The sequence below is a fragment of the Orbicella franksi genome, chromosome 3, assembly GCF_964199315.1.
Source record: "Orbicella franksi chromosome 3, jaOrbFran1.1, whole genome shotgun sequence".
NCBI classification, from domain to species: domain Eukaryota; kingdom Metazoa; phylum Cnidaria; class Anthozoa; order Scleractinia; family Merulinidae; genus Orbicella; species Orbicella franksi.
In genome coordinates, this window is record NC_138147.1 from 34,761,491 (window position 1) to 34,788,553 (window position 27,063).

At 37.9% G+C, this 27,063-nt stretch overlaps 1 protein-coding gene and 1 pseudogene across 1 annotated transcript; both read right to left on the bottom strand.

The window, feature by feature from the left end:
• Positions 1 to 912: 912 nt before the first annotated feature.
• Positions 913 to 4,781, bottom strand: LOC145482554 (uncharacterized; annotated as a pseudogene).
• Positions 4,782 to 6,061: 1,280 nt separating this feature from the next.
• LOC145482555 (uncharacterized) lies at positions 6,062 to 26,849 on the bottom strand. The gene is made up of 23 exons (XM_081461145.1): positions 26,831 to 26,849; positions 26,492 to 26,740; positions 25,548 to 25,721; positions 24,935 to 25,272; positions 22,482 to 22,713; positions 21,928 to 22,314; positions 20,732 to 20,926; positions 20,131 to 20,340; positions 19,773 to 19,952; positions 19,200 to 19,277; positions 18,533 to 18,756; positions 18,254 to 18,284; positions 17,697 to 17,882; positions 17,303 to 17,428; positions 16,845 to 16,998; positions 15,221 to 15,306; positions 11,000 to 11,119; positions 9,998 to 10,129; positions 8,989 to 9,171; positions 8,392 to 8,542; positions 7,770 to 7,806; positions 7,106 to 7,319; positions 6,062 to 6,731 (listed from the first exon to the last, which is right to left on the bottom strand). Exons 1-23 carry the CDS (start codon positions 26,847 to 26,849, stop codon positions 6,514 to 6,516), a joined length of 3,924 nt encoding a protein of 1,307 aa, XP_081317271.1. The 3' UTR covers positions 6,062 to 6,513.
• Between the last annotated feature and the right edge of the window lie 214 nt (positions 26,850 to 27,063).

The window sequence follows — 27,063 nt, forward strand, 5'->3', positions numbered from 1 at the left end:
CAGTGAGAGAACAAATGAGTAATTGTTTGGTCACTGGATGCTAAACTATACCTCCTTGTAATTGCTAAATTACCATTGTATTTACAATCTGGTTTCATGTAAAGCCATTGTTTAAATTGTAGCTTTTCTCAATTTAGGAATTTGTTGTAGAGTAGCGACATAGTTAGTGAATTATAAGCAATATTGCCATCAGACTGGCTTAGTTTCCATATGACCGCTGGCGATTATTCGGAGCATGGCTTCAGTACTTAAGTCTCGTAAAGTCGTCGCGGAATGTGTCATATCGTCGTGCAACATGGTGCGTGAAGAAGAATAGCCCTACTTGTATTTCCATGTTTTGGTGACTTAGCCAGACAGATGGAAACCAGCTATGAATTTTATTTTCATGTTAGATATTCCTATAGCCAGAGAGTTAAATTGTTGACAGGGCGTTGTAGAATTATACATGCGTCAGGTAAAATTATTTTAATAAAACTTAAAAGTTATATTAAAAATAAGAAGTTGAGAGACCACTGAGGTAGCTTTTTTTTAAAGTCAGTTTTAAAATAGTCCAGTCGCTTTTTAGCTGATTAAGACTGGGGTTATCGTAACATAGTCAACACTGATTCACTGATTCTATCGTTTATTGACTTTAATTCATTATAAATGATAAATTACATGATGATAAATTACATGAAATAGGTATTGGTGAATACTCAGCTGTAAATATTGTGATTTTGTTTTGTAAAAGCCTACTCCAATCAGAAATTTTTAATAAGGTTATATTTTTTGTTTTGTAACTGCACTTGTCCTAGCTAGACAATAAAGATGGCTGTTATTTTGTATGTTTTGTTGAAAACATTAAACTACATGTCTATCTTTCCTAGCTTTTTGCAGTTTTATTGAGTTATTTGTTTGTGAATGAACTTGTATTGGTGTGAGGGGATCTGTAAACTAGTTACACGACAGTATAACCTTGTGGTGCTGTCTTAGGGTTAGGGTTATAACTACGAGCGGTATTTAAAAAGTCTCTCAAAGTTACGCGAGCGTTTAGACGAGTGTAATTTGAAAGAATTTTTGAATATCAAGAACCATCTGAACCTTTTGTCGGAAGTTTTCGATTTAATTTAAACTTTTTAACGACATCAGCTATGGTTGACTTGAAATATCGAATTACTCAATGATGCGATTGCTCATTTAATCAAAACTATGACAAAATTCTCGAACGTGATTGGCTAATTGGACGGTACGCGTCATTTTGCGCGCGCTGTTGCAGTGCACTTTGTTGAGTAATAAACTGCTGTGTTTTTCAGCATTCATAACGACGTTTAATCGTTCAGTGCTCGATCGATGGTTTCTTCGTTTCTCGAATTTTGTCATAGTTTTGATTAATTGGTAACAGGGCTTCGTGTCGTCCAATTCAGTCTGTAATCATAGTCGTGATTAACAAATCAGACTCCCGCCTCGCGGTCGTCCGATTTTGTCAATCACTCGTATGATTACAGACCGAATTGGACTCCACTCAGTCCTGTTACCATTATAAATCCTGTCTATAACAAGATTCTCGATTGTCGTTGATCCTGTGCGCGCCTATTTGTCACCTGTGCCATTTATGCCATTCGCGCATGAATTACGTGCTTGAATGGCAATTCCTTAGGGTTTCCCTAGTGTTTGTAAAACGTATGGAAAACGCTACTTTCTTTTCAGTCCAGTTAAAAACTTCTTAAACTCGAAATTTGTTATTTATACGATTAATAAGTAATCAGACCAAGTACAGTACAATTCAGAGAGTAATCGTTATCGGCCTCGCGCTGCGCGCTCGTCCGATTTTGAAATTACTCGCTCGATTACTCACTTAATAATATACATGAAAAAATTACTCGATTCTGATTGGCTGAGAGCAGTGCAGTTCAAGTGTAACAAAGTGCAAAAGTGTAACATTAGTGCAAATTACCCATCGTAATTCTGGATTATGATTGGCTGAAAGACAATAGGAAATTTTCCAAGCCAGTGATATTGCGTAAAATGATGACTAAAATTTTGTGTGGAAACTTTGAAAAAAGATTTCTCGAATGCGAAAAAATGGCTTCAAGAAAGGTCTTCCGGCACTTGCTCCGCGCAAATTTTTTTCATGTTTATATTATTAAGTAATCATACGGTTTCGAGTTCAATTTGGAATTAATTTGCACATGTGAGTTTTTCAAAAAGCTGAAATTGCACTCGCCGAAGCGGCTCATGCAATTTCAACTTTTTGAAAAACTCACTCGTGCAAATTAACTCCAAATTGAACTCGAAACCGTATGATTACCTATACAAACTGTAATCCAATCGGTCCAATTACAATTACATATGACTGAGAAAACAGGAAAGCAGGCGCGTTAATTTGCACTGCAGTGCAAATTGAAAATTATAATAAATTTGCCTGTTCTCAACGAACTCCCAATGAAGTAATTTTTGACAGTCATAATAAATTTACTCATTTCAAGTATTTCATTTCACTCTCTTGTGCTTCATGCAAATGAGCATCCTTGGATACTTTGCGATTCTCTTATCTTGCATCTGGAAAAATCTGACGTGCTATTGGAGATAAAGAGTAATTACACCGAATAAATATTCTCCAAAAGTACCTACGAGTCCTTACAATGATACTACAATGAAGTACAATCAGGGAAACGATAGCCTTTTCAATAATAGGCGATTTGCATGGTGGCGTCATTTGACTACAACTACCAGAATCCTTCACGTTTATGCTTCTTATGTTAATTAGGCCAATTGTTATTTAAACCCCACTGGGAATTCAAAATTTAAATAACAAGGAAAAAACCAAAGGAATTCTGGTAGTTGTAGCCAAATGACGAAAACGTGCAAATCTGCTATTGTTCAAACATTCAAATCACCGAACTTGTGACAAGTAGTGAAGCATTCTGATCTCGGGACTAAAATAAAAATAACCCCCATATAGTCATGGCTTGGACAATCCTTAGGAAAAGAAGGAAGCAAGAAAACAATTTAAGACATAAACGTGCATTTCTGGGGGAAGAGGTAGCAATATAGAATGATAATGGATATGAATTGCATTGCGTGATCACCAGCAACAACCCAGACTTGAATAGTCCAAAGAAACATCATGTACGGCATGGATAGTTAAAGGTGTAAAATGGAACGTCCTAAGCATTACGAAGACATGATTTTCAGCCTCAAAAGGGTGGCATGAGCAGTCTCCTTTTCCCCCTTCATCCTCTGGCATAAAAAGCCTTGGCATTACCAAATGACTTAAATTGCACGTTATTTGGGATAAGACCATGTGTCTATTATAGCACTTACCGGAAGTCCTAACCCGACTGCTTACGTCCCCAATATGCAGAGTGTCTTCATGACTGGCTTGAGGAACGCCACAAACTCTCCCTACCCTCCTCAGGACGGAGATATACGCTCTCCTGTATGGACGAGAGAGACCACAGTATACACAGGGATTGAGTGTTTAGTATGGACATCTGTGCTGACAGTGACTGAAGAATCTCACGATGCTGTTTTGTTACTAACTCCAGTGTAATACTGACTGTTAGTATAACATAACACCGTCTTGTTAATACTTACTTTGTACATCTGAACTCGATATCAGTAAAAATCAGATATATCTTGATCGCTTTCAATATTTAGTAAAGCGTAACAAAAAAAAAAAAAAAAAAAAAAGATAAATGGAAACACCAACCTTGAAAAGAGTCTTCCCCAATCTGGAGTGCTCTTATGCTAGAGGTTTTCTATTTTCTTTTCTTTTTTTTTTTTTTTTTCGGTCTCTTTAGCATTTGCACTACTTTATATAAACACCTACATTGCTATCTTAAGACAAACTGGTCTGAACGACACTTACAATGATTGGCAACCAGCTTACATAGAAAAGGAACACCGCTGACCGAAGAATCTTAATAAACTGACGCCTTTCCTTTACATCCCTGCTGACTCTCGGTCAGTGATGGTTTCTGGGATGTGTTGTTTGTCTAGTAAAACTGTTGTTATTAGACTGGTTATTGCCTTGCTTTTCCTCTACCAATGTACTTGTACCTCTTGCACTGCATGTTTATGTCATTGCTACCGTTTTCACCTCTCATTCGCATTTCCTACGTTGGTTTGATTTCGATAGCCTGAAGTTTGCCATTCTCTAACGTCAGCGTTCTGCCTCGTCGCAGCTGACCAAATCTTTTTTCACATTCGTTTATTTTCCGCGACACAGCGATAAAACTGGTCAGCACCACCACAAGCTGAATATATCCTAATATGGCAATAAGAAGAGCAAAGCTTCCCCCGAAATCAAAGGAACAAATGATGATGATTCCCGCCGAGAAAATGACGTAAACGATAACTTAAGCTACACTAACACAAGTGACTTTCGTCCGATAATAAATTGGATGCAGCGTAGCACAAACGCAATCAGGAGCCATTAGAGTAGCTACAAAGAAAGATGACAAGCGTAGAAATGAGGACATCCAATTGTAAAAGTGAGAGAAGGCGTAAATGATGTTGAGACTTTTAAAGCCATTCTGATCGATTTGAAAGACGATTATGGACATTAACACAGGTCATATATCCTTGAGAAGATCTATACAGGCCAACGAACCAACGGGTAGATCAGGAACACGCAGGACTCGAAACAACTTGATTGCAACGAGAAAAAGCACATTTCCAATCAAAATGATCGCGAAGATGATTGGTGAAATAAACAAGAACCCAGTGCTGTATCGACTGCCGATATCGTTTGTATTTCTCGAGATATTTGTTTCACTCATACTGGCTTTTTTCGGACCTCATTCATTGATACCGTTGAATTAGAAATTTTGTAGCCCTCAGTCATAAAAGAATGCGTATCCTACACAGACATTTACTGTTAGAAACTGAAAAAAAAAATTAAATGTTTGTTGTTTCCATGAAGACAAAAGCACAAGCGTTTAACTTCGGTAAAAATAACAAATAGCCAAGCTGAATATTTAATGATCACCTTTCAGTTTTTCTCTCGGCAGAGTTTTGACATTCTCAATTGCGGTCATTCTTGGATATAATATACGAAGAAAGCCTTAATGAAACCTAAATGTCCAAGTAACACCGAGAATGGTTTGTTTAAACTAAAATGTGGTCGTAAATGCAGTAACATTAAAGTAAGTCTTAGAGACATACCTTAAAGTTTTCTCAGAACTGACCATGTTTCGCTTTAGCGCTAGGAAATAAGCCGCGCTGTCTTTATTATACAGAAACGTTGCCCAGTTTCTATGGCGGGCTTAATGTATCTTTGAACATCTGTAACAAGTCGAGTAAATCGCCTTACTTCTGTTTAAGTTGTTTAAAGGCTCAAAAAATGTTCTTGAAAATGCAAGAACCTCACAAAATATAACTGGTGTGTTGATGCTAGAGAAGGTTATTAAATTATTTTTAGAAAAGCTCTATTTGCTGAATAGAGTCGATGTTTCCCAAGGAGAATGAAAGCAGTAAATGTAAACAAAAGTTCTTTTATGTAATAGACCTTCTTCCATATTTTGATATTCTACAATATAAATTACAGTTTTGTTCTATTCAATATTTAGTATCCCTTATTAAAAAAGATCTCTTTCCTCAACATCTGAAATATATCCGAGGTCAGATTCTAATAAAGATTTTTAACTAAAAATCAGCTTATAATTGTCTTGACTATGATGTAAAAATATCAAAAAATTTGAACGTCCTTTGTTTTTAATAAGTTATCACACCAAAACAGAGATAATGGAACTAGCAAAGACAAACATGTTTCAAAATAGCTTAATGAATCCAGACTATCCGGGTTTCAATAAAGTTGAGACTGACAAACTGGGCACTCAAGAAGATGGTCACATCATCTAAATGGGAAACATTGCATGCATGGTAAAAATAAACTAACAAGTGAAAAAAAAAAAAAAAACAAGATTTATACAGAAAAAACCTTGGTATTGTTCGCTTGTAACCAGTGACAGATAGGCATGATTACAGATATATAGCTTTTCTTTGTTAAGCTAATGATAAGGTGATAGTTATGTTATGTAAAGCAAACAAAATCTTTCTCATAAAATGGCTTCAAACACTCTTTTTTTTCGATCCGTGCTTGGTTATAGAGCAAATCCCGGAAAACTCAGTGTAGTATATATCAAATCAAAACATTGTCTCACAAATTAAATCAGCAGACCAATGGATCAGTTTATTTGGGGCGTTTTCCTTGCAAAACGTACATAATAAAAGTAAGGAGTTACAAAAATGCAAATAAGGAAGTTACAGAAAGGTAAGAAAAAACAATCCAGATGTTATATCAAGGCCAGGCACCATAGCAGAGCAGACGTGAGGAGTATAGCTGGAGCCTGGAGCGACATTCCTGATCCTAGGAGACCTGCAATGATGTAACTGTTAGGCGTTGTATAATCTAGTAAATAAATATATAAAACGCAGAAAATAACTTTAAGATAAGTGAGCCTATCTAGCTCTCAGTGCTCAATTATCCTCTGCATGAGCAAACAATAATCTTAACGGATATCTATTCCTCTATCTTAATCTTTTTTGGCATTCGTCGTTTCCATAATATTCGACTATTTTGACAGCTAATTTTTGCAACAGACCCCTCATAGCAACTCTCATATCCGTGTTTGTCTCACCTTTACTTGGTTGACACGCATAGTCCAACCCCAGAGAGAATCCTCTTCGGCACAGGCACTTTCCGTTTTCACAATAAGAGTTCTCATCGCACTTCGGAGTGCAAATTTCTAGAGAGAATAGAAAATATAATTTATGCGAATTTGTGCATAGTGTAGAGTGACCAACGAGGTTTTCATAACCTTTAAGAAAACTCTTTTCTTTTCATCTCAGACGGGACCCAATCAACTTCTTCATAAGCTATGCCAAGACCACCTGATTAGGATTTGAAATTTGAAACTAGATTACGACAACCGCGCCTCCGTTTGAAAATGAGTTGATATTAAAGTGAGTTGCATTTGACATGTTAGTTGCTGAAGCAGAATAAAACAGACAGTTGGTCATCAAACCATCCAGTCGGCCGCCGCCACTGCAACTAATGTTCTGTCTAAATGCTTAGTTTAACTTAGGTTCAAGCAAAGTAAAATGAAGTATAATGTGTTACCTGAACATGTTCCTTTCGCTGTCTTTTCAAATCCATCTTTACAAGGGCAATCATAACCACCATTCTTGTTTTTACACTTTGAGAACTTCGGACAGAAATGAGTTTCTTCTTTGCATTCGTCAATATCTAAGGCAAAAAAACATAAATGCGACAGAAACCGTAATGAAGGGCTACTACTGCATGCCAAGCCAGTAGACTCCTCCCGAGGTGTGTCCTATTTTCACAATTTTTAAAAACATACGTGGAGCCCCTGAAAAGTACCTAGAAAACAGCTTAGTAGTAATATATAGATTTAGCTAAGCCTAAAAGCGAAGCTCGTGATTAAATAATTAACCGTAAATGAAAAGAGGATATTTTTCCCTGGGTTAGAAACTCAAAAAATAATCAATTGTGACCAAATGATTGTTCAGTATGTGGTTTCACTATATTTTCTAATTATATTTTAACAAACACCATACCTAATGAGTGTACCCAAGATAGAAATTATGCACGCGATATGTCAGGGACTTTCCAAGAGACGATTGTGCAAGGAATATGTCGGAGGAAAAGTCAGCAACACGTCAGGGTTTAATTTACCCTGAAATTTTGCATTTGCATGTACTCCCTTCCTCTCCACAGAGTAATAACCTGGCTAGAGCCCGCGATCAAATTGAAAACACATTACCTGGTCAGCGGTTAACTCAAAAAGATGAGCTCTTGACCTGAACCCACAATTTGATCACGTGATACTGGTCAGCGGATACCTTACTTTGACAGCCGTCAGTTAATTATAACGTGGAGGCCATTATCAAAGATTTACCTATGGTAATGGTGGCACTCTCTTATTTTTAAGGTATGGGGCTTGGCTTACGGACATACGTAAAGACAGTCACGTGACAACCAAAATTTTTGAGATCAATGGGTTACCAAATTTTCTAAGCTATGGGGCTTCGCACGCACGCCGGAGCTCCGCTATGATAAGCATCACTCAGGCATTTATTGTGGATTTTACCATTTTTGTGTGGAATACGTGTACGGGAGACGTCTCACAACTCATAGGCTTTTGCTTTGTTCTCATGTATAAAATGCTGTGGATTGTAGTGTACAACAAGTTTGACATATTTGTCAATGATGTCATGTTCTTTGTTTATCCTGGTTAGTCTAACCGGTTTGACAGGTTTTTCAAGTGAATTATCACTATCACATGAATTATCCACGACAACAGAGTCAATTATATAAAAACAATGACGGAAATAAGCCCTCTCTGGTGCTTACTTTTCTACTCAGTTTAGCTTTTTTTCTTTCACATAATGAAAATCTCTTGATAATTACCGATGCAGATCAGTTGGTTTTGTTTTGCGCGGTATCCTTGGCGACAACTGCACGAATACGATCCCACTGAGTTCACACAGAGCATGTTCTGGTCACATGAGCCGTTGACCGCACACTCGTCAGTATCTGCATTAAAAAAAAAAAAAGAAATGTTAGAGATAAGAATAAGAAACCATCAGCCTTGGATAACTAAGGATGTTAGTGTTATCAGCTGGAGTAGAAGGATGACGCTGATAACACCTTGGCGACTGTGATTATTCTGAAATAGTATATCTTTGCAAATTGTTGTAAAGACGATATAACTGATAATCCGCAATTTTAGTTCCGTCATGGAGGCGTCATTTCGTTACAAGAACTTTGCGCTCAGATTTTCTTGCACCACCTTCCTTTGGCACTTCCATGGGTTCCTTTCTATTTCGCTTCTCCGCTGACCATTTTTCTTTGATCGGAAATGCGATCGCCACGAGAAACGTTGTAGCTATGTGACCGCGCTCTTTATATGACAAAATATCCAGAATTTTAAGACTTGGTACAAAAATTAGCACGATTAGCTATGATTGTAATAATCTAAGAATTTGATATCCACCATTTTGTATGGACTAGTGTGTTACAACTGTTACACTTGCCATAACATTTGCTTTGTTTGGCATCAAAGCTAAAACCTTTCGGGCAAATGCACCGGTATGATCCCACGGTATTTCTACACACTGCCACGTCTCCACAACGCTGCCTCTTTGTGGTGCATTCATCAGTATCTGTAGAAATAAATTGATCTTAATGTAACACACTCCATGATTGGTTAGCTGACAAAGTGTCTGTTTCCATGACATTAACACACTAGAATAGTCTGAAAACGCTGGCATTTTCCACGACCTTAAGGAAAGAAGTTAGCTACTTTTGTTGTACCTGCTCCTTGAAAATCTCCCCCATAGGGGTTGGGGGGCGGGGGGGAATTCCCATATAAAAATTAAAGGACGAGGTGCTCGGGCGAAATTTTGAAAAGAACTCCTAAGAGGTACCTAGCCCCAACCCTAAGCTTTGTGTGCGCGGCTTGAAATGTTTTTCACCCCTAGGGGGTACCAATTCTAAACAACACATTATCTCCTGTCATATTTTTTTGACTCAATACCCTGACAGGTACCGCAAAAGCTCCTGCTGTGGATCTTCTGAGGCTGAACACCGCTGAACACACTAACAGATACCAGAGCCGCGTTTTTAGTCCCCAAAAAGGAACGACGAGCGCCCCCGTCCTTTTCATATGGGAGTCCGTGCCTGTGATATCTCTAGCACAATCAGGGATTACGAGGCTGAGACTATATATAGAAATGTTTTAGGTAAGAAAATAACTCTCGCAAAAGGAAGTTAATGGTTACAAATGCATTGTGGATTGTCTTATGCCAGGAACTGAACAAAGACATTTTCACCAAGACTAACTGGACTTTAAAACACCTCAGGGTAACAACTCAGGGTTTGGAGCTTTAGCGACTATTTATTAACATCAACATAGTCTAATCTTTAGAAATTAAAATAAAACATGAACTTAGTTAAATATCCACTAAATCCGACAACACAGACACTCACCATAGCAGTTCTTTCCATCTTTATCTTTACTCTCGTAACCATCACGACAGTTGCACTTGAATGATCCGATCGTATTGGTGCACGCAGAGTATAAACCGCAGATATTTTTGTTTAATTCGCACACCTTCTTCTCTGTATCGAAACAAAGCCGATGCTTTAGTTAGTCAATTCATGGTGAGAATTTTTAAATCCTATGCTATTTTTCTTATCTTATTAAATCAGTTGTGGCCATTTGCTGACGTTATTCCAGGACGGCAGCTTTTGAATGCTATTACGTCATTGACACTGTGAATTCGCAGTGTGCAACGTTACCAGTCCGTAGATAATAATTTTCCAATCGTTTTCATAGCGATACGAAATCCCCCTTAATAATTAGCTCTTATTAACCGAGCAGGAGGGCCATACGGGAGAATCTTGACCGAGGTCGTGAGTACAGACCGAGGTCAAGATTCTCCCATACAGACCGACCGACTTAGTTCGGTTAATAAGATGTTTATTATATGGAAAAGAAGAAAGCTTTAATTCGTAACTGGTTTGCTGACATTTTGCTTGCGAACGGCGATGAGCTTAATTTAAACCTGCCGAAATTACTCGTCCTCTTTATTTATTATTTTTTTTTTTGTCATTAGGCATTTTGGCACTTCCATAAATGATTGAGCCGAGAGAATAAATGAAAATAGTGAACATTTTTGTCTTTTAGTTTTAGTTTCACTTTTTCAACGCAAAATGAAACCGGTCTAGATGCCGGCCTAGATGGGAAAATCTAGACCGCGGTCAATATCGATTTCAGTCAATCAAATTCGTGAATTCGGTAGTTCCCAGTCCTTGTGAAACACAGCCATATAATAATCTGTCAATACTAAACAGCATCGAAAAATTTGACATTTTATACACTTAAGCGGAATGTATTTTCAAGTCCTAGCTTTTTCTCGGCCTTGTATAGGCATGATTTTACCGTTAACTTTTCCATCAATATAATAAAGATAGCTAAAGCCTACTTACCGACACATTGTTTGGCCTTGAAATGATATCCGTCCTTACAGTCACACAGATGTGTACCTTCAAAGTTTTTGCAAAATTGGTTCCGCTTGCAGTCTTTGTCATCTGAGCATGGTTCTAAGTCTTTTTTTAACACCAGGAAAAAAAAAACTTTAGCATATTGCCCAGACCCGTTTTACGTTTTGAGGTTAACTAGAGAATTTTACTTTTTTTACTTTTATTCCACTAGAAATCATACATCATCAAATCAAAGAGCAAGTACGCCAAAGGTAATATATAGATTACATGCTCAAGCTGGAGAACGGAATCTATACAAAACTCCATTCAGCAGCGTACAAAGAAAGAGGGAATCAATCACAAAATATTTTATAAGCAGCTTAGCCGTCATTTGTGACGTATACGCAGGTCATCCCCGACGGACTGCCTCTCACAAAGTGCTACAAAAACTACATTACAAAATAGTTCGGTCTGAGAACCTGTTAGATTTAATCCATGTCATTGTTTTGTTTTGTTTTGTTTGTTTTGTTTTTTCATGTTTCTGTGCTTTGTTTGACCGGTTTATATAGCTGTTGAAGTTCAATTTTATATCTGCTTTCGCTTTATTATATTTTGTTTTAGATACGTTTTGCATGGTAATAAGTTAAAAGTGAAAAATAAAAGTTAACTAAAGATAAAAATGAATTCCAACATAACTTGCAAATCTTTTCGTGTAACGCTTGTACGCTGTAATTAATTTGTTTGACATCGTTTTTTATTTAAACACTAATAAGTTGAGACACTTTTTTGTATAATCATCTTGGGATCAACCCATGATTTTAAAGTGGCTTCCTCTTTCGATAGTGCTTGACGTTTTTGGGAGGGGAGGCGGGGGGCGGGGGGTTGTTCGGGGTATTTTGCGTGTTCCGGAATGTTCCTTGATGTTCCTGTGTTCCTGGAAGTACCACATGCCCATAGTAGATAAGCCAACAGTTGAACACTGCTTTAATGAAATTACTTCAAATGATAAGAAATAAATGCCTTGAAAATGTATTTTAAGAGTGATTTTCTCAGAATGTCGCGAATCGGAAGACAGTCGCGAAAAATCGATTTTTCTTTTATTTCGCCAAAACGTACCTTTGGGTGAACTTATTCAAGGAAAAATAGTTTAAAGTTCCCACGATTTATTTTACCGCCAAAATTTAAGAAAGTTCGAAATTTGCATGTAATGGGGGTTTTCCCAGCTTAAAATGTTCAAAATTTCAGTCTTCTTTACGAAAACAGCTGGGGCGTAAAAACAATCCTATGAAAACAAAACTCGTCACAAATATTATTTCATTCTTATACTTTATAATCGTGTAATAAGTTTCTTGGAGTTTTGTTTGTAGCTTTTTAACGAAGGGTATTTGCACAGTCGCCATTTGTGTCTCTTGGCAAGGAACAAATAAAGGCTAACTTTCACTAGTATAAATGGCTTCTGGTATATATCATTTGGTCAAAATATCTACATTTTAGGAAACCTTGGTTATTGTTTGTTTTTTTTTTTTTACCAGAAAAGTTATAGCTCTGGGAATTCAGTTGTTCCCCGTCAGTAAAATAAAATGTTACGGGCATGTAAGCGAGTTCAATTTTATGCAAATCACAAGGCTATTCTTTGCAAGTCAACGGTTTAAAACAGGAAACAACGACTCACCATTACTTACGTTCCTTCTGCTGCTATAGAAATGATTTTAACTTCCAGTGTCCTTTTGAGTTGTTCTGTAAAATATTTCCAGTAGAAGAGCGAACATAAACGGCTATAAATTTCGACAAGGTCGACAATGCTTACATTTGCGATGAGACACGGAGTGGCACACACCGTTGTGGCTGTTTTCATCGTCTTGCTCAGTCGAGAGTGTAATATATTCGTAACCGGAAGTTGTGTTAAGCTGTTGTATTACCCAAGAAGCTTAGAGAATAAAGTTGTTGTGTTGAGCAAGCCTCGTGAACTTGTGTTGTTATGTCACCAAGCCATACTTTTGCTAGTATGTTTCAGAGAGTCCTTTAAAAATGTGATAGAACATACACTTCAAACCGTAGCAAATCAGTTTCTCATATCCATATACATCATGTCGTTTCATGAGTTACCAAATCAGTCCCGGTTTACTGTATAAACAACCCGAATGACCTCTGAGGTTAGGAGGCCACCCTTTAAGTCGTTATGCTACTTTTCCCCGGTTTCAAATTACACGCGTAACGCCGTATTGAACATCCTGGCATTTTACTCAAAATCTCTTTGAAGACATTTCGATTTAACAAGAAAATTAAAAAAGCAACATTTTGCCGTAATTGTTAGCTTCTAAGGTATCGTTCATAGCTGCATGATACCCCGGCCTATTTTCAACATTAGATGCAGGATTGAGGAATCTCTTCGATGTCGACGTGATTCATGGTGTTTTGCGCTTAGTAACATTTGGCGCACAACTAAACGTGCGCAAAGGTAAATACTCAACATGCAGGAAAAGCTGGACCGCCGAAGATAGTAATGTAACGCAAGTTACCTGCTTCCAGTAACGCTTCGTGTCGCTTAGTAAGGAAATTTCTTCTATTAATTGTAAATTAAGTGACAAACTTACTCTGTGTAAATAAAGGCTTAGTTACATTTGTTTCATTTTTTTATTTGTCTAATCTGAAATTTGTAGCTATAGGCTTTAGATTTTCTTTCGAAATTTACCGTCCAATTGCTGGTTTTCAGTGTCATGCAATTCAAAATAGATCAAAATAAAAATCAAACCCGGTCAATAAATAAAGTCCAGAATGAAAGAAGGCAAATATGCAAAGACTCCCGCCAAAATTCTGGTCACAGCAATTTTTCTTATGCGAGATAGGTGGAGAAATTTTTTACCCAAATTTATAGAGATTTGTATGGAGACGCCATGCTGGTGCCCATCGTATGGGCACTAACATGGCGGCTGGAAACCAACAGAAACATCTGCCACTGAGTTTTGGTACAAAAGTGTGAATTTATCCCTCGAGGAACACTAAAACATTAAAATAACACTTTTTCTAAGCCATGAACTGTTCAGATAGCCAAGATCCCCGAAATAAGTCACCTTTTTAACCATCACGACAGCTCTCTTGGCCGTCATGTAAATGCCGCGTCACGCAAAAGCTTAGAAATTCAAGCGTAGTGTATCACAAAACCAAGAACCCATTCGGAGCGAAAATTTGTATGAATATTAGTTTCCAGCTGCTCTTATACATCATTTCAGTAAAATTTCAGGAAGATCAATAGTTTTGTAGTTCGAATTTTTTATTTAATTACTCTAAAACTTTGCAATCACATATCCTGAGTTCAATATTTCCCAGTGTCGTTGACGGCGTCAAAAAAGTGTTAGACATTTATTTTTACTTGTTGAAGTTGCACTCTGAATAGCTTTCTGATAAGCTAGTTACAAATTAAACATGTTCACTTCCTCATAACGTTATTGCAATATCTGTAGAGAGCAGCATGACAAAATATGCTGTAACAGTAAATTGTGAAATTTTGTGTGAAAAATTAAACAAACATTCAATACATGATCCTCAGTTACAGCAGCACAGAGTTAATCCGTTTTAATACTAATATGGTGTTTTCAAGTATGTCCAGGTAGATTCTTTTACGGTGGACAGACTTGGGTGGCACCTCTAATTCCCTCTTTCTCTTCTATTCCCTCTGTCTCTTCGCAGGCTAGTACCTCTCAATGCAATATAAAGGCAGATTGCATGCTACTTTCGGGAGTATTAGCCGTCACGACCTTTGAAATTACTTTTCTTGGGACTGGGGTGGGGGTGGATCATAACTACTTCCAAAACCTAATCATAACAGCAAAATTGAGCGTCATAGAGCGGTTTTCAATTGAGTGTCATAAAACCAAAACCAAACCATTAACTTACCAATTAGACTACTCAGCCAATCTCAAACCGTAGTAAAACCAAAACCAAAACCAAAGTAATTGTCTAATTACTTTCGACACTCAAATGAAAACCGCTCTAAGTGACTGAAATGATTAAAACACAGAAACACAGGCTGTGCCGTTTTAGTTAGCAAAGGCTGGTGATATATAAGCAGCGAGAGCAAAGCGTATTTTTTCGCGTGAGATTCGCGTTTTTAGCTCGCTCCTTTTGTGCCCGGCTCTGAATCACGCAAGAACTCTCACCGATATTCGAGCTAAACGGGAGACAGAATGAGAATTTTTGAAATTATATCAAGACAAGCTGGAGCCTTACCTGCTCTGACTAACAGCACTGAATTTGCATTCACTGCCAAGGACATTACTCCACAGGCAGTGATGCTATCCAGTAGAGTGGAAAAACTGCAGGATGGTGATGCCCTAAAAGTCACTTCTTACTTGCATCAACACAACAGCAACTCGGAGAAACGAACTCTTACTGCCAGCAAACAGCGCTTTTTTATTTATGTTCATAAACTTTAATTTGATTAGTAGTGAAAATGCCCCAATACAGCAGATTTGTTCATCTTGTGACAGAAAAAAAAAACTTGTGCTGAGCCGCCATAATTTCGTAATTTAATCATTTGTTGTTTTTAATTTGTTTCTTAGTTAAAATTTCTTTAAAAACATTTTGAATAAATATAACAAATACCGTGTTAAATACGGCGTTACGCGTGTAATGCAAAACCTGGGAAAAGTAACGTAACGACAAAACAGGTGACCTCCTAACCTCCGAAGTCATTCGAGTTGTTTATTCAGCGTACGGGAACTGATTTATTTACTCATGAGTAGACATGGAGTATATGGACATGAGAAACTGATTTGCTACGGTTTGAAGCGTATTTTCTATCATATTTTTAAAGGACTCTCGACTGAGCAAGACAATGAAAACAGCCACAACTGTGTGTGCCACTCAGTGTCTCATCGCAAATATAAACATTGTCGACCTCGTCGAAATTTCAGTATAGCCGTTTATGCTCGCTCTTCTACTGGAAATATTTTACAGAACAACTCAAAAGGACATTGGGAAGTTAAAATCATTTCTATAGCAGCAGAAGGAACGTAAGTAATGGTGAGTCGTTGTTTCCTGTTTTAAACCGTTGACTTGCAAAGAATAACCTTGTGATTTGCATAAAATTGAACTCGCTTACATGCCCGTAACATTTTATTTTACTGACGGGGAACAAATGAATTCTCAGAGCTATAAATTTTCTGATGAAAAAAAAAAAAAAACAATAACCAAGGTTTCCTAAAATGTAGATATTTTGACCAAATGATATATAACAGAGGCCATTTATACTAGTGAAAGTTAGCCTTTATTTGTTCCTTGGCAAGAGACACAAATGGCGACTGTGCAAATACCCTTCGTTAAAAAGCTACAAACGAAACTTTAAGAAACTTATTGCACGATTTTAAAGTATAAGAATGAAATAATATTTGTGCGGAGTTTCGTTTTCATAGGATTATGTTAACGTCCCAGCTGTTTTCGTAAAGAAGAGTAAAATTTTTAACATTTCAAGCCGCCCTGAAACCACCATTATATGCAAATTTCGAACTTTCTTAAATTTTGGCGGTAAAATAAATCGTGGGAACTTTAAACTATTTTTCCTTGAATAAGTTCACCCAAAGGTTTGTTTTGGCGAAATAAAAGAAAAATCGATTTTTCGCGACTGTCTTCCGATTCTCGATATCCTGAGAAAATCAAGCATAAGTCATGAAAGTTTTGTCAGTTTTCGTGATCTCGGGAACGAAGACGGTTCCGTTGCGTATTTTTGTTTAATATGTGGAAGAGGAGAGCTCCGGGTGTGAGAGAAGGTAGTAAAGGGCAAAGTTAGTAGAAATAAGATCAAAATCCCCCAATCTCCCATCAGTGAAACAATGTTCAAAGGGGGACCCATGACTTACCTTCACATCGTTGAAGATGGCCTTTGGAATCACGAACAGGCTTATATCCTTTGTTGCATAAACATTTAAATGCGCCGTCGGTATTTTTACAGAAAGATTCCTTTATCGGACATAGAGTCTTGTTGGCACATTCATCGACATCTACAAATGTAAAGAGGAAAGATTATTACAAAGACTGGAAAACAAAATAATACCTTTAAAGGCCTTACAAACAACGCCATAAAATATATCTGCAACTTTGCGGTAAAACCACTCGCCTACGCCTTGGTGTTCTCTTTGCGTTTTGAACATTTCATGTCTTTACTTTTATAATCCATAAGAGAGGAGAGCATAGAAAAATGTGGTGGAATGCCCAAATATATGTTCCTGCCCTTCCTGTTCTATGATTGTAAACCGATTGGGTTTCTTGTCGCATATTATGACAAGGATTCTGCTGACACCATTATACATTTACCTTCGCATTTGTTTCTTGGTCCTGTCAGTTTGTAGCCACCATCACACTTACAGGAATATGAATCAGGAAGGTTCTCACACCTGTAGTTTTCGGGACATACATTGGGGTTTTTACATTCATCCACATCTATATGAAACAGAAATAAAGAAAATATAACAGCTCTTGACAGCGATTTTGTTTTTACCACCATATATTTATGGGCGTTGTCTCTCTTGTTTCTCCTAACTCAAGGAAATTATGTTTTTACTTGAAGAAATTCTCTCTAAAACAATTCATGTTATTAACATATAAAAACCACGCTGTATTTTACTACACCTTTGGATATCACAAGAGACCAAAAAAAAAATAAAAAATAAAAATATGATACAATAAACACATGAATTTCGACTGTTACCTAGTAACGGTCCATTGTAGATTTCTACTTCGCGAAATTTAAGAATGGCATTTCTCCTTTTCAAGTCAAGGGTGACAAATCTTGCTTTGGTGTCTTTACGTAGCGTTATTGTCTGAACAGATTCTTTAGTTGGATTATCCAGTCTGGCGACACATTTGCCTTTGTCAAGTCTGTTCTTTAAAACATCTGTCAACAATAAGCATGCAAAAAGTTACATTCAAGCCTCTTATTAGAATTCTGCAGAGATTTAGCTAACTAAGCAAAGAAAAACGGAGTCAAAGCAACGAAAAATGATGCGCGAACAGAGTGGTTTGCCTTCTAAGTTCTCATTAAATTTCAGGTGACAAATTAAATATGGCTTCACTTGCCAGGGCGGGGGCGAAGCGGGGGAGGGGGGGGACTCTACTATAATCGGTGATCTGTAACAAAGATGAAAAGGGGAGGGGCAGCATAATAAAATATACACTCCTCTCCCCCTCCCCTCCTATTTCGACAGATTCATGTGATGTTATATAAAACTAGCAATTACAATCCTTTGACTAGAGTCAAACGCTTGCCTCCACACCTCCTCAAAATACTGATTAACAACTTAGAATTAAATCATGACGAAATCAATCAATACTAATAGACAAGACGCTTCTCTTGATCAAACAACACGAGGGAAAGTTAAAAAATGTTTCTTTAAACCAACAATACTTGCATGACTAAAGAGAGGCACTGTGAGAGTAAAGTGTATTGCCTTACAACACAGTGACCCCTGCCAGCGCTCCAACGGACCGCGGCCTGCATCTCACAAAGATTGATACCTGTAATAGCCCATTTTACAAAGGCTACACGGATGGAATGAAATTCAGAGTAGTTTCAGGTGATGTCACCTCACCTACTCTTATCACCAAATTCTTGAGGTCGTCTGGTTTGTAATTCACGTCAGTCACCACGCGCACCAGATGAACTTTACATATGGCTAGTAAGTCCACCGACCACCATTGTTTTGTTGAAAAGGCGTCGGCTAGAAGAAATATAAATTGAGCTCTTTCGGGAAAAGGAATCTCAAACAGAACTCCGATTCTTTATTGCATTCTGACAACAAACTCAATAAAACGTTTCGAAGTACGCCCTACCAACCGGATTTCAGTAACCTACTAGTTCATTTCTACTCACTTCTGAATGAGATGCTAGTCCATCGTTGAGTCAAACCCCCCCCCCCCTCCCACCTGCGCGAAATTCGTTGGCAACAACACAGGTGTGCAGGGGTTTTGCTCAAGAGCGCAACGCAATGATTCCTGCCGGAGCAAAATCGAGGGTCCAGTAAATACTAATTATGGATTATATAAAGTTATATATAATTTTGGTAGAAAGAGAGCCTTTTATGCGAATCTGATGTCTTCTTCTTCTTCATGTTGTCTTAAGCTTCGTAGTTTGCTTCGGTATTTTCCAAGTCGTTGATTATTTTCCTTTTCATATCAGTATACATACTTGACACTGTTGACAATATTTCCTTACCTATATTTTGATCACATCCTCTATAGGAATAATGTGCATTTATTGGGGATGTTGTTTCGCGCTGAGCAGCGAGGTTTACTAACAACAAAATAAATTAAATAAATGTCCAGTCAATTTCAAATCAATTGATTATTTTGTAAATCCGTCAGAGGGCCAGCCAGTCGGTCAGTCAGTCAGTCAGTCATTCCGCTAGTTAGTTCGTCAATCAGTCAGTCTGCCAGTCAGGCGGTCAGTCAGTTCGACAGTCAGTCAGACGAGCAGTCGTCCAGTTAGACAGTCAGTCGGCGAGTCGGTAAGTCAGTGGCACAGCCGCCCAGTAATTAAGCAATAAAAGCCTTATTGGGTTTCAATTACCTTATACATAAGTTAGTCAGTCAGTCAGTCAGTCAGTCAGTAAGCTAGTCCGTCAGCCAGTCTGTCCGTCAGTTGAAATCTGGAGGTTCCTGGTTCAAATCCTCTTCCCTATCGCTGTCTCGGTAGTCAGTGAGTCGGGCGGCCAGTCAGTCGGTTGGAGTCATTCAGTCTGTCATTTGGTCAGAAAACCAGTCGGTTAAGATGGTAGGACATGCTCACCTATCTTTGTCTGGAACACCTCCACCTCGCATAATTGCAACTGGCGTTTGGGCCCTCGTACCCACGTTATTTTCAGGAAACTCCCCACAAGAGGCTTCTCACATTCAAAGTAATTTGCTTCATGAGAAGTTTTAGGAAGAGTTGTGCAAAGATCTGTCTCCTTGTCGTCTTTCCCTAAAAAATGAAATTAATTCCCACGATGATATCATATGTGAATAGAACACACAATGGAACATTTTCAATGGAACTCACGGGAACGCACTAATATTTCCTAAATACATGATACTGATCGATGATAACAACGAACCAAAGAGTAATAAACAGAAGATACAGAAAGCCTTTGAAAGAACACACTCACCAATTAACATTTCATAGCCTTCGAAGTTATCACGGGGATTCTTTAATATAAACACCATAGATACGCGCACGTTAGCTCCTAACTCGAGATTCCACCATGGTGTTTTTTCTCTTGTCCAAAAACACCTGGACGGGTTTCCGTCATTAGCGTGCTGAGGCCTAAAGAAGGAGTCATCCTCATAATAAGAGTACTGTTTCAATGCGATGTTGGCTGCAGCAAAGAAAGCGTGCATTACTTTATGGAAATGTGATTACCGAAGTACGAAATATTCAGCAATTAATATTTTAGTAGCCAGATATGCCATAAGTTAGGAACCTTTAGCTCTCGGACACGTTTCATATACCGCAAAAGGCTACTCTTATTAAATTCTTACTGATGTCGTGAGCATCTTTTTTCAAAACTTTGATTCCGTTAATTTCTACAAGTGCGTAACACTTCAATTTAATTAATTCAGAGATCTGTAGGTCTTTTTGAATAGCGTCATTGCATAATCCAGTCTATTTCTTAACATTTCGTACTCCATCTGGGACCCTTAAAATAACAACTTGATCATTTGCGTGTTTAGTGCTGCGCTTGACAAAGTAAGACAACTGACCCTTACCGTATGCGTCGGCGTAAACTTCAACCTCACACAGACTGAGTATGGAGTGTGCGTGTGAGTCAGTTGATATTTTGACGGCATTTCCATACACATAAAGCTCGTCACAACCGAAGCTCAGCAGGCGGTATTTCTCTATCTTTTCTTTACAGCTGCACAAAGTAAAATTTTCTCGGCTTGGTCGGCTATTTATGTCGCCTGATTATTAAAAATAAAAATAAAAATAAGTAATGGAAAAAGGACTGAGTGGAGTTCAATTCGGTCTGTAATTAATTATACGAATGATGACAAAATCGGACGACCGCTCAGCGGGAGTCCGATTTGTTTATCACGAGCATGATTACAGACCGAACTGGGCGACACGAAGTCTCGCTTTTATGATTAATTGATTATCAATTAATCGTAAAAGTTACAATTTCCGAGAAAAGAAGAATAGCCAAGTTATGAAAGAAAGGGAAAATTTGCATTAAAAGACTGACAAAATTGGCATGACTTGTTTAATGTCGCTCTGAAATTGAGATGGGTTGATTTAAACTACAACTTTGAATGTGATTGGTTGAATTAAACTACAACTTTGAATGTGACTGGCTTATTGATCTGTCTGATAAAAACTGTCCGATAACAAACTGTCAAATAACAAACTGTCTGATAACAACTTGGCAAGTGGATTAGTCGAAAATAGGAGTTTTTTAAACCAATCACAATCGAGGAAATTGTAATTTTTAGGATTAAAATAAAAATAGGCTCAACGTGGTGTTCTATTCTGTAATATCATGCTTAACCACTCAACTTGTCTCCGTAGGCGATCACTTATATAATAATTGCTTTCCTCGAGGAAAAGGCCTTAAAGCCCGGTAACGTGTGGAGGGTTGCAACTAATTTTGGACGCTTCCAGGGCGCTTGTTTGTGGCACTCTTTTTATAAAAAGAGGTCCGTGTTGTCAAATGGCAGCTGTATGTGGATTTTATTATTGGTCAACAATAACCTTTCTCAGAATACTTATGTTGTTAGTTTAACTTAGGACAACAAGTTTATCAACTCAAATCAGTCTCTCCTAAAACGTTTACATCGTTTGCTATCAGTCCTTTCCTAAAAGGGCTATGTCACTATATTATTCGAGAAGAAACCATCATTATTGTGGAAAAAATAACCAATATTTTAAAGGTGCTTTAATTTTCAATGAAGTTCACTATAGTTACCTACAGACATCTTGACTCGCTTCAGGGAAATCTTTGAGGTCTTAATACGAACCAAAGAGATAGGATGATAATCGTCAAGTTTTATCATCAGCCATGGTTTGTATTCAGTCAGGGATCGGAAACAGGTGTTGCTATCACCATCAACCACAAAGCGTCCAAAGGCGATAACTTCTTTACAGTCCTCTGTCTTGCATCCAGCATAGTTATCAGTTGAGGATGCGGTTGTGGACATTTTTGCTGCAACGTTCTGTTTACTGTGTCTTATTAGCGGTGCTAGCGAAGGACAGAATACGTTATCGATTTTTGAGCGCAATATACACAAAACCAACTCCATTTGTAGCCCACAACCAAATATTGCTCCCTCCCTTAAGGAAATGGCAAGCGAACGTTATCTCCCTGTTTTCGTTTAATCGATAAGAGCTATTAAGTGGTGTTTGTGATTGATAGCCTACTTTTATCTCTGTTCTAGATTTCAATGTTGGAAATTGACTGAATTTCACATTATACAACCAAGCAAGCAGATATAAAAAAAACAGACATGTGCTCTAATTTACCTGGGCGTTGCTTCTTAGTGCATTTCCCGCCAGGAGATAAGACATTTCCAGGAAGTAGTTTTGAATCAGGAACAAAGCCATCATTACACGCACAGTGATAAGCGCCTGGCAGGAATGACGAACTGATGTATTTTGTATCGCAGTGTGTTCCCAGTGATGCATTGCACTTGTTTTCCAGCTGACAAATATCACCTGTTAAAGGAACAATTTCATCATTGTAATGTACGTAAGTCTGCTATTAGGCTGCTCAGCTGTGTCTTATTTTTAAAGCATGAAGCTGATGCTCTCCTGACATGAGATGATGGTCTATCAAAGAACCACTACTCTTGCATAGTTTTCAGGTTTTCCCATCGCTTAGTTCCTGCCGATTGCTTTTTTACACAGGTCTCCACTGCAGGGAATATTCAAGATTTGAATCCCGGTCTAACTTTTCTTTATCAAGACCAGAACTTACACTGATAAGTTTAGTAATTACGTTCAAGTTTAAATTTCGCGTATTATGCATTTGGAAAGATTTCGAGGTTAAAACGGTAACATGAGAATTTTTAAAACACTGGATTTCATTAATTCCTGCACCTTTAATTCGAAGATCTTTCCACCTGCATTTGAAACGGTGTGATTTCTCTTTCTTTTCTCCTGAAGGTGATCATGTATAAAAGCAAAACACAATTAGCTTTCCAATTCCCTCATAGAGGATTGCATTAGATAAGTAAACTAGTTCCTCTTTGTTTGGCGGTAAGGGAAGGCTTTTACCTATTGTGCTCATAAAAATAGCACATTACCCTGCGCGCATTTTTGTCGAATCATGCCAAAATTTATGTTCCTAGATTCAAAGATTATGCCCATAACTTGACAACTTTTCTGTGTATATAGCAGCAGAAAGATACTCCAAAATAAATTACAATGCTAGCAGATTTTCGAATATGGCATCTGTGCTGGCACAGTTTGGCCACGGATGGTCTGGAATTAGGTACGGGCAAGGGTGGGTGAACTGTCATTTGATTCTTCCTGACTTCATGAACAGAAGACGTCGTTAAATGTGTGTAATTGTGAAATCTCCCGTAAAAGAACATTGAACGTGTTTGACAAGGACATCAAATGTAAAACGGAAAATGGCAACATGACTATGGGAGTGAATTGATCGGTAAATTAACTGATTTCTCATCACCTTGGGGAACAGCGGGTCTCAGGAAATAAAACAACATTAAATCTCTGCCAATAAGCTACCAATGACATACGAGATTAACACACCCCACTGACACAGCCAGTAACAGCCCTCCCCCCGATACACTGACCAGCATGGGGTATCAACTCACTCCTATCATCCCATCCTCTACACGTAGGGGTCAAACCACCCCCCTAATGTTTCATGAAGGCTATATTTGCTTGGTTTATATATTTCTGAACCAAGTTTGGCAGATGAGCTTTCTTTATTCTCCAGTTTATTTTAATTTAGAAGTTGGGACAAAATGTCAGATTATGACGTCATAATTGATGACGTCACCAAAACGTGCTATAATTTTTTGTAAAATCTGATGTAAAGATTATGTCATTGGAAAGGCCTTGACTTGAGGAGTAAAATACCGAAAACCGTTTTTTGCTATAATGATTATTTTTTGAGATATGGTAAGTTAAATATTTTTTTGCTGTCCACCCCGGAATTTGCTTAACCATACTGTCGTTCTTAAGTCAGTCTCTCTGGTTTATTTTTTTCAGTTTTTTTCTAGGAAGGCTAATAATCTAGAAAAATAGAAAGCTTGATGTTGTCAAAAATCGTATGGTTTTAGAAATTTGATTTTGGGCTTTGTTAGGATGGTATTAACAGTAAAAAAATGGGTGACGTCACAGGTTATGACATAACAAAACTAATTTTAACGCAATAACACTAGAGGGATATTTTTTTATTCCGATTTTCTTCTTTATTTTTGCTTTAGTCATCTGGCACATCACATGTGCAACATAGCTGCATTTGCTGGAACAAAATTACGGTTCCAATTTGGGGATTTTTCTCAAGGGGGGACCCCATATTTTGCAGAGTTATTTTTGATATTTAAAAATGCCATATTTCATTTAATTTTTGTGATATGGACAAAATTTTTTCAGGTTTTGGCTCCCCTTGATGTGCTCTTTCCAACACATTGTAAAAAATATGCATATTAAAAACTTCAAAAGTGGCAAAAAACATGACGTCATCACTGTGACATCACAACTTTGACATTTACTGACATTTTTCACGTAAATATAATTGGCAATAGGTCTCCTACTCATCTGCCAAGTTTGATGTAGAAAGAGTCAATACTTTTTAAGTAATGCGAAATAATGTGAAATATGCAAGAACTGACGAAACATTTGGGGGGTGGTTTGGCCCCTACATGTAATGTTCTGTACCCACAGGGAATTTTGCAGACGCAGAGCCGATGGATAAAGTACAAAAGAATGTACGCACTTTTTACCAGCCACAATGCCTCTCCTTTAACATGGTCCTGAGTAGCAAGGAATGTTCCATTTAGATACCTATAGCGGTTTTTCGGTTCACACTTAGAATTCTGTCTTATGCCACCAAAGTCGTCAACAGGTATCCATACAGCATCAGTAGGCTTCAAGCTTCCTTTTCTTGGCGGAAGATCTATAACAATTTCTTTGCTAGGAATGTAAACTTGACGATTCAGCGTTAGATGGAAGAAAAAGCGATCCTTTTTTTCAAATGTTACGTTAGAAGAAATTGCTTTCTCGAGATATTTCCCATGCTCACGCGGGATAAGGTACTTCACGCTCTTGTCATTTGCCTCACCTGAAATAAAACGATAAGTGCTAGTAGAGTAATATTTAACTTTATACAGAGCATTCTATTTAATAGGAGGGTTAAACCTAACAGTCAGTACAGTGATCACGGAAGAAGTACATCCGGGATTATACAGAAAAGGAAACGCTAGCAAGCGTAATGTTCAAAGGAAAAGCGAAAGACGCGATCCTATTTGTGTCATTTTTTAGTACTTTCTGTTCATGTGGCTCCCTCATCACCATTCGTTCGCAACTGTTTCGAATGAGCGAGAGTAAAGAACTTACCATTTACATAGACCTCCACTTCACAGAGAGTGAGCATTGCTTTTCCCTTCTCTATGACGTACACATATTTGCCAAGCATTGGTTCAGCACACTTGTACGACAAGGGTTTCTTGGGAACAATGAGACCTTGACGACACAATGGGTTTTGTTCAGGAAATCGACTGTTCTTATCACCTTAAGTAAAGAAAATATTAGAGTGTTGACTGTTCATCACTTGGGATATCACTCAGTGGATTATTATGTGCGGTGTTAAAGGTCTGGCTACTGAACCATTCTCGTCCCAAACAGGCTTTAGATTTTGACCAGACTGTTATGAAATATGATATATTTTGCACCCTGGTTAGGAATTAGGAGTGCTGCTTAGAGGCAACTTTTTCCTTTTATGCGGTGAAATTGATGTCTGTGAAATACGTGCGCAAACGGAGCGTTTCCTGGGTAATTCAGGTCATATGGAAGAACGTTTTAGCTGTTTTACAGGTCTGAAATAAGGCAAACAGCCTGTACACGCCCGCCAAAAATTCTCGCGGAGTACCCCCCCTCCAGGATAAACGATTTTCATTTCTGTACCTTGCTACCTCAATCAGCATGGATGTCAATGCGTTAATTCTAAGCACATCCCAGGAAAATAGACCAAAAAAACAAACAAACAAACAAACAAACAAACAAACAAAAAAAGCAAAAAACGTTTCTGACTATTTTCAATTCATACACATGCAGTAAGCACTATCAGATGGTGGAAAGTTCTTCCATGCGATAGCTTCACGCATTCCACTCCCGGCACGTGCCTAATCTGAGAAGAGTTAATTTTGATCCTTAGAGGGAATTGAAAGCTGACAAAACAGTTCTGTTTCCTGTACCTCATCCCTCACTCCTCCTGGAGGTCTGTGGTACATGTGTAAACCATACAATGCAGAGCATTTTAAACCAATGGTTAGATGTCTTACCTATTCTGATCTCAACATTTGATAATTGTTTAGATTTAGGGTCTGTTCTGCTTGCAATGAGAACGCTCTCTACCCAGACACTCTTTCCTAAATCAACTCTCCACCACGGATCCGTTTCCTTCTTGGTCTGAGCACAGCTGTGTTCTCTCAATAAGCTTTTTTTTTTTCCGTCTACTGCATTTTCAGCGGAAAAAAATTCCGATGTACTGATTTGAGATGCATTTCTGTTACGAGCGACATTCACCAAGTCTGCAAATGAAGAGAAAAATAATGATAATATAAGTCAAAAATCCTCGTTATTTAAGGTGGCTCGAAACAGTTTCCAGTACTTTCCAATACTTAGATTTCGATGAGTCATTATAACTATGTCGGTTAATGCTAAAATCATGGAATCAAAAAACTGCCCAATCATTGATAAACATGTTACTGTCAATTTTGTGGCACGATAGTTTATCATTGCAACAATATGACCTGCTAAAAACACCTTTAATTTTAGCTTTAAGCGCTTAGCCCAGTTCCCTCCATTTTTATATTATCGAATTCTAGTCAGCATGATAAAACGAAACGTTTTT

Excerpts from the sequence above, each read along its gene's own strand:
- LOC145482555 (XM_081461145.1), bottom strand. Across the intron at positions 18,757-19,199 it reads AGGATGTGATCAAAATATAG|TTCTGTTTGAGATTCCTTTT; the intron begins GTAAGGAAATAT and ends AAAGAATCGGAG. Across the intron at positions 7,807-8,391 it reads TATCAAGAGATTTTCATTAT|GTCAAGAGCTCATCTTTTTG; the intron begins GTGAAAGAAAAA and ends TTGTGGGTTCAG.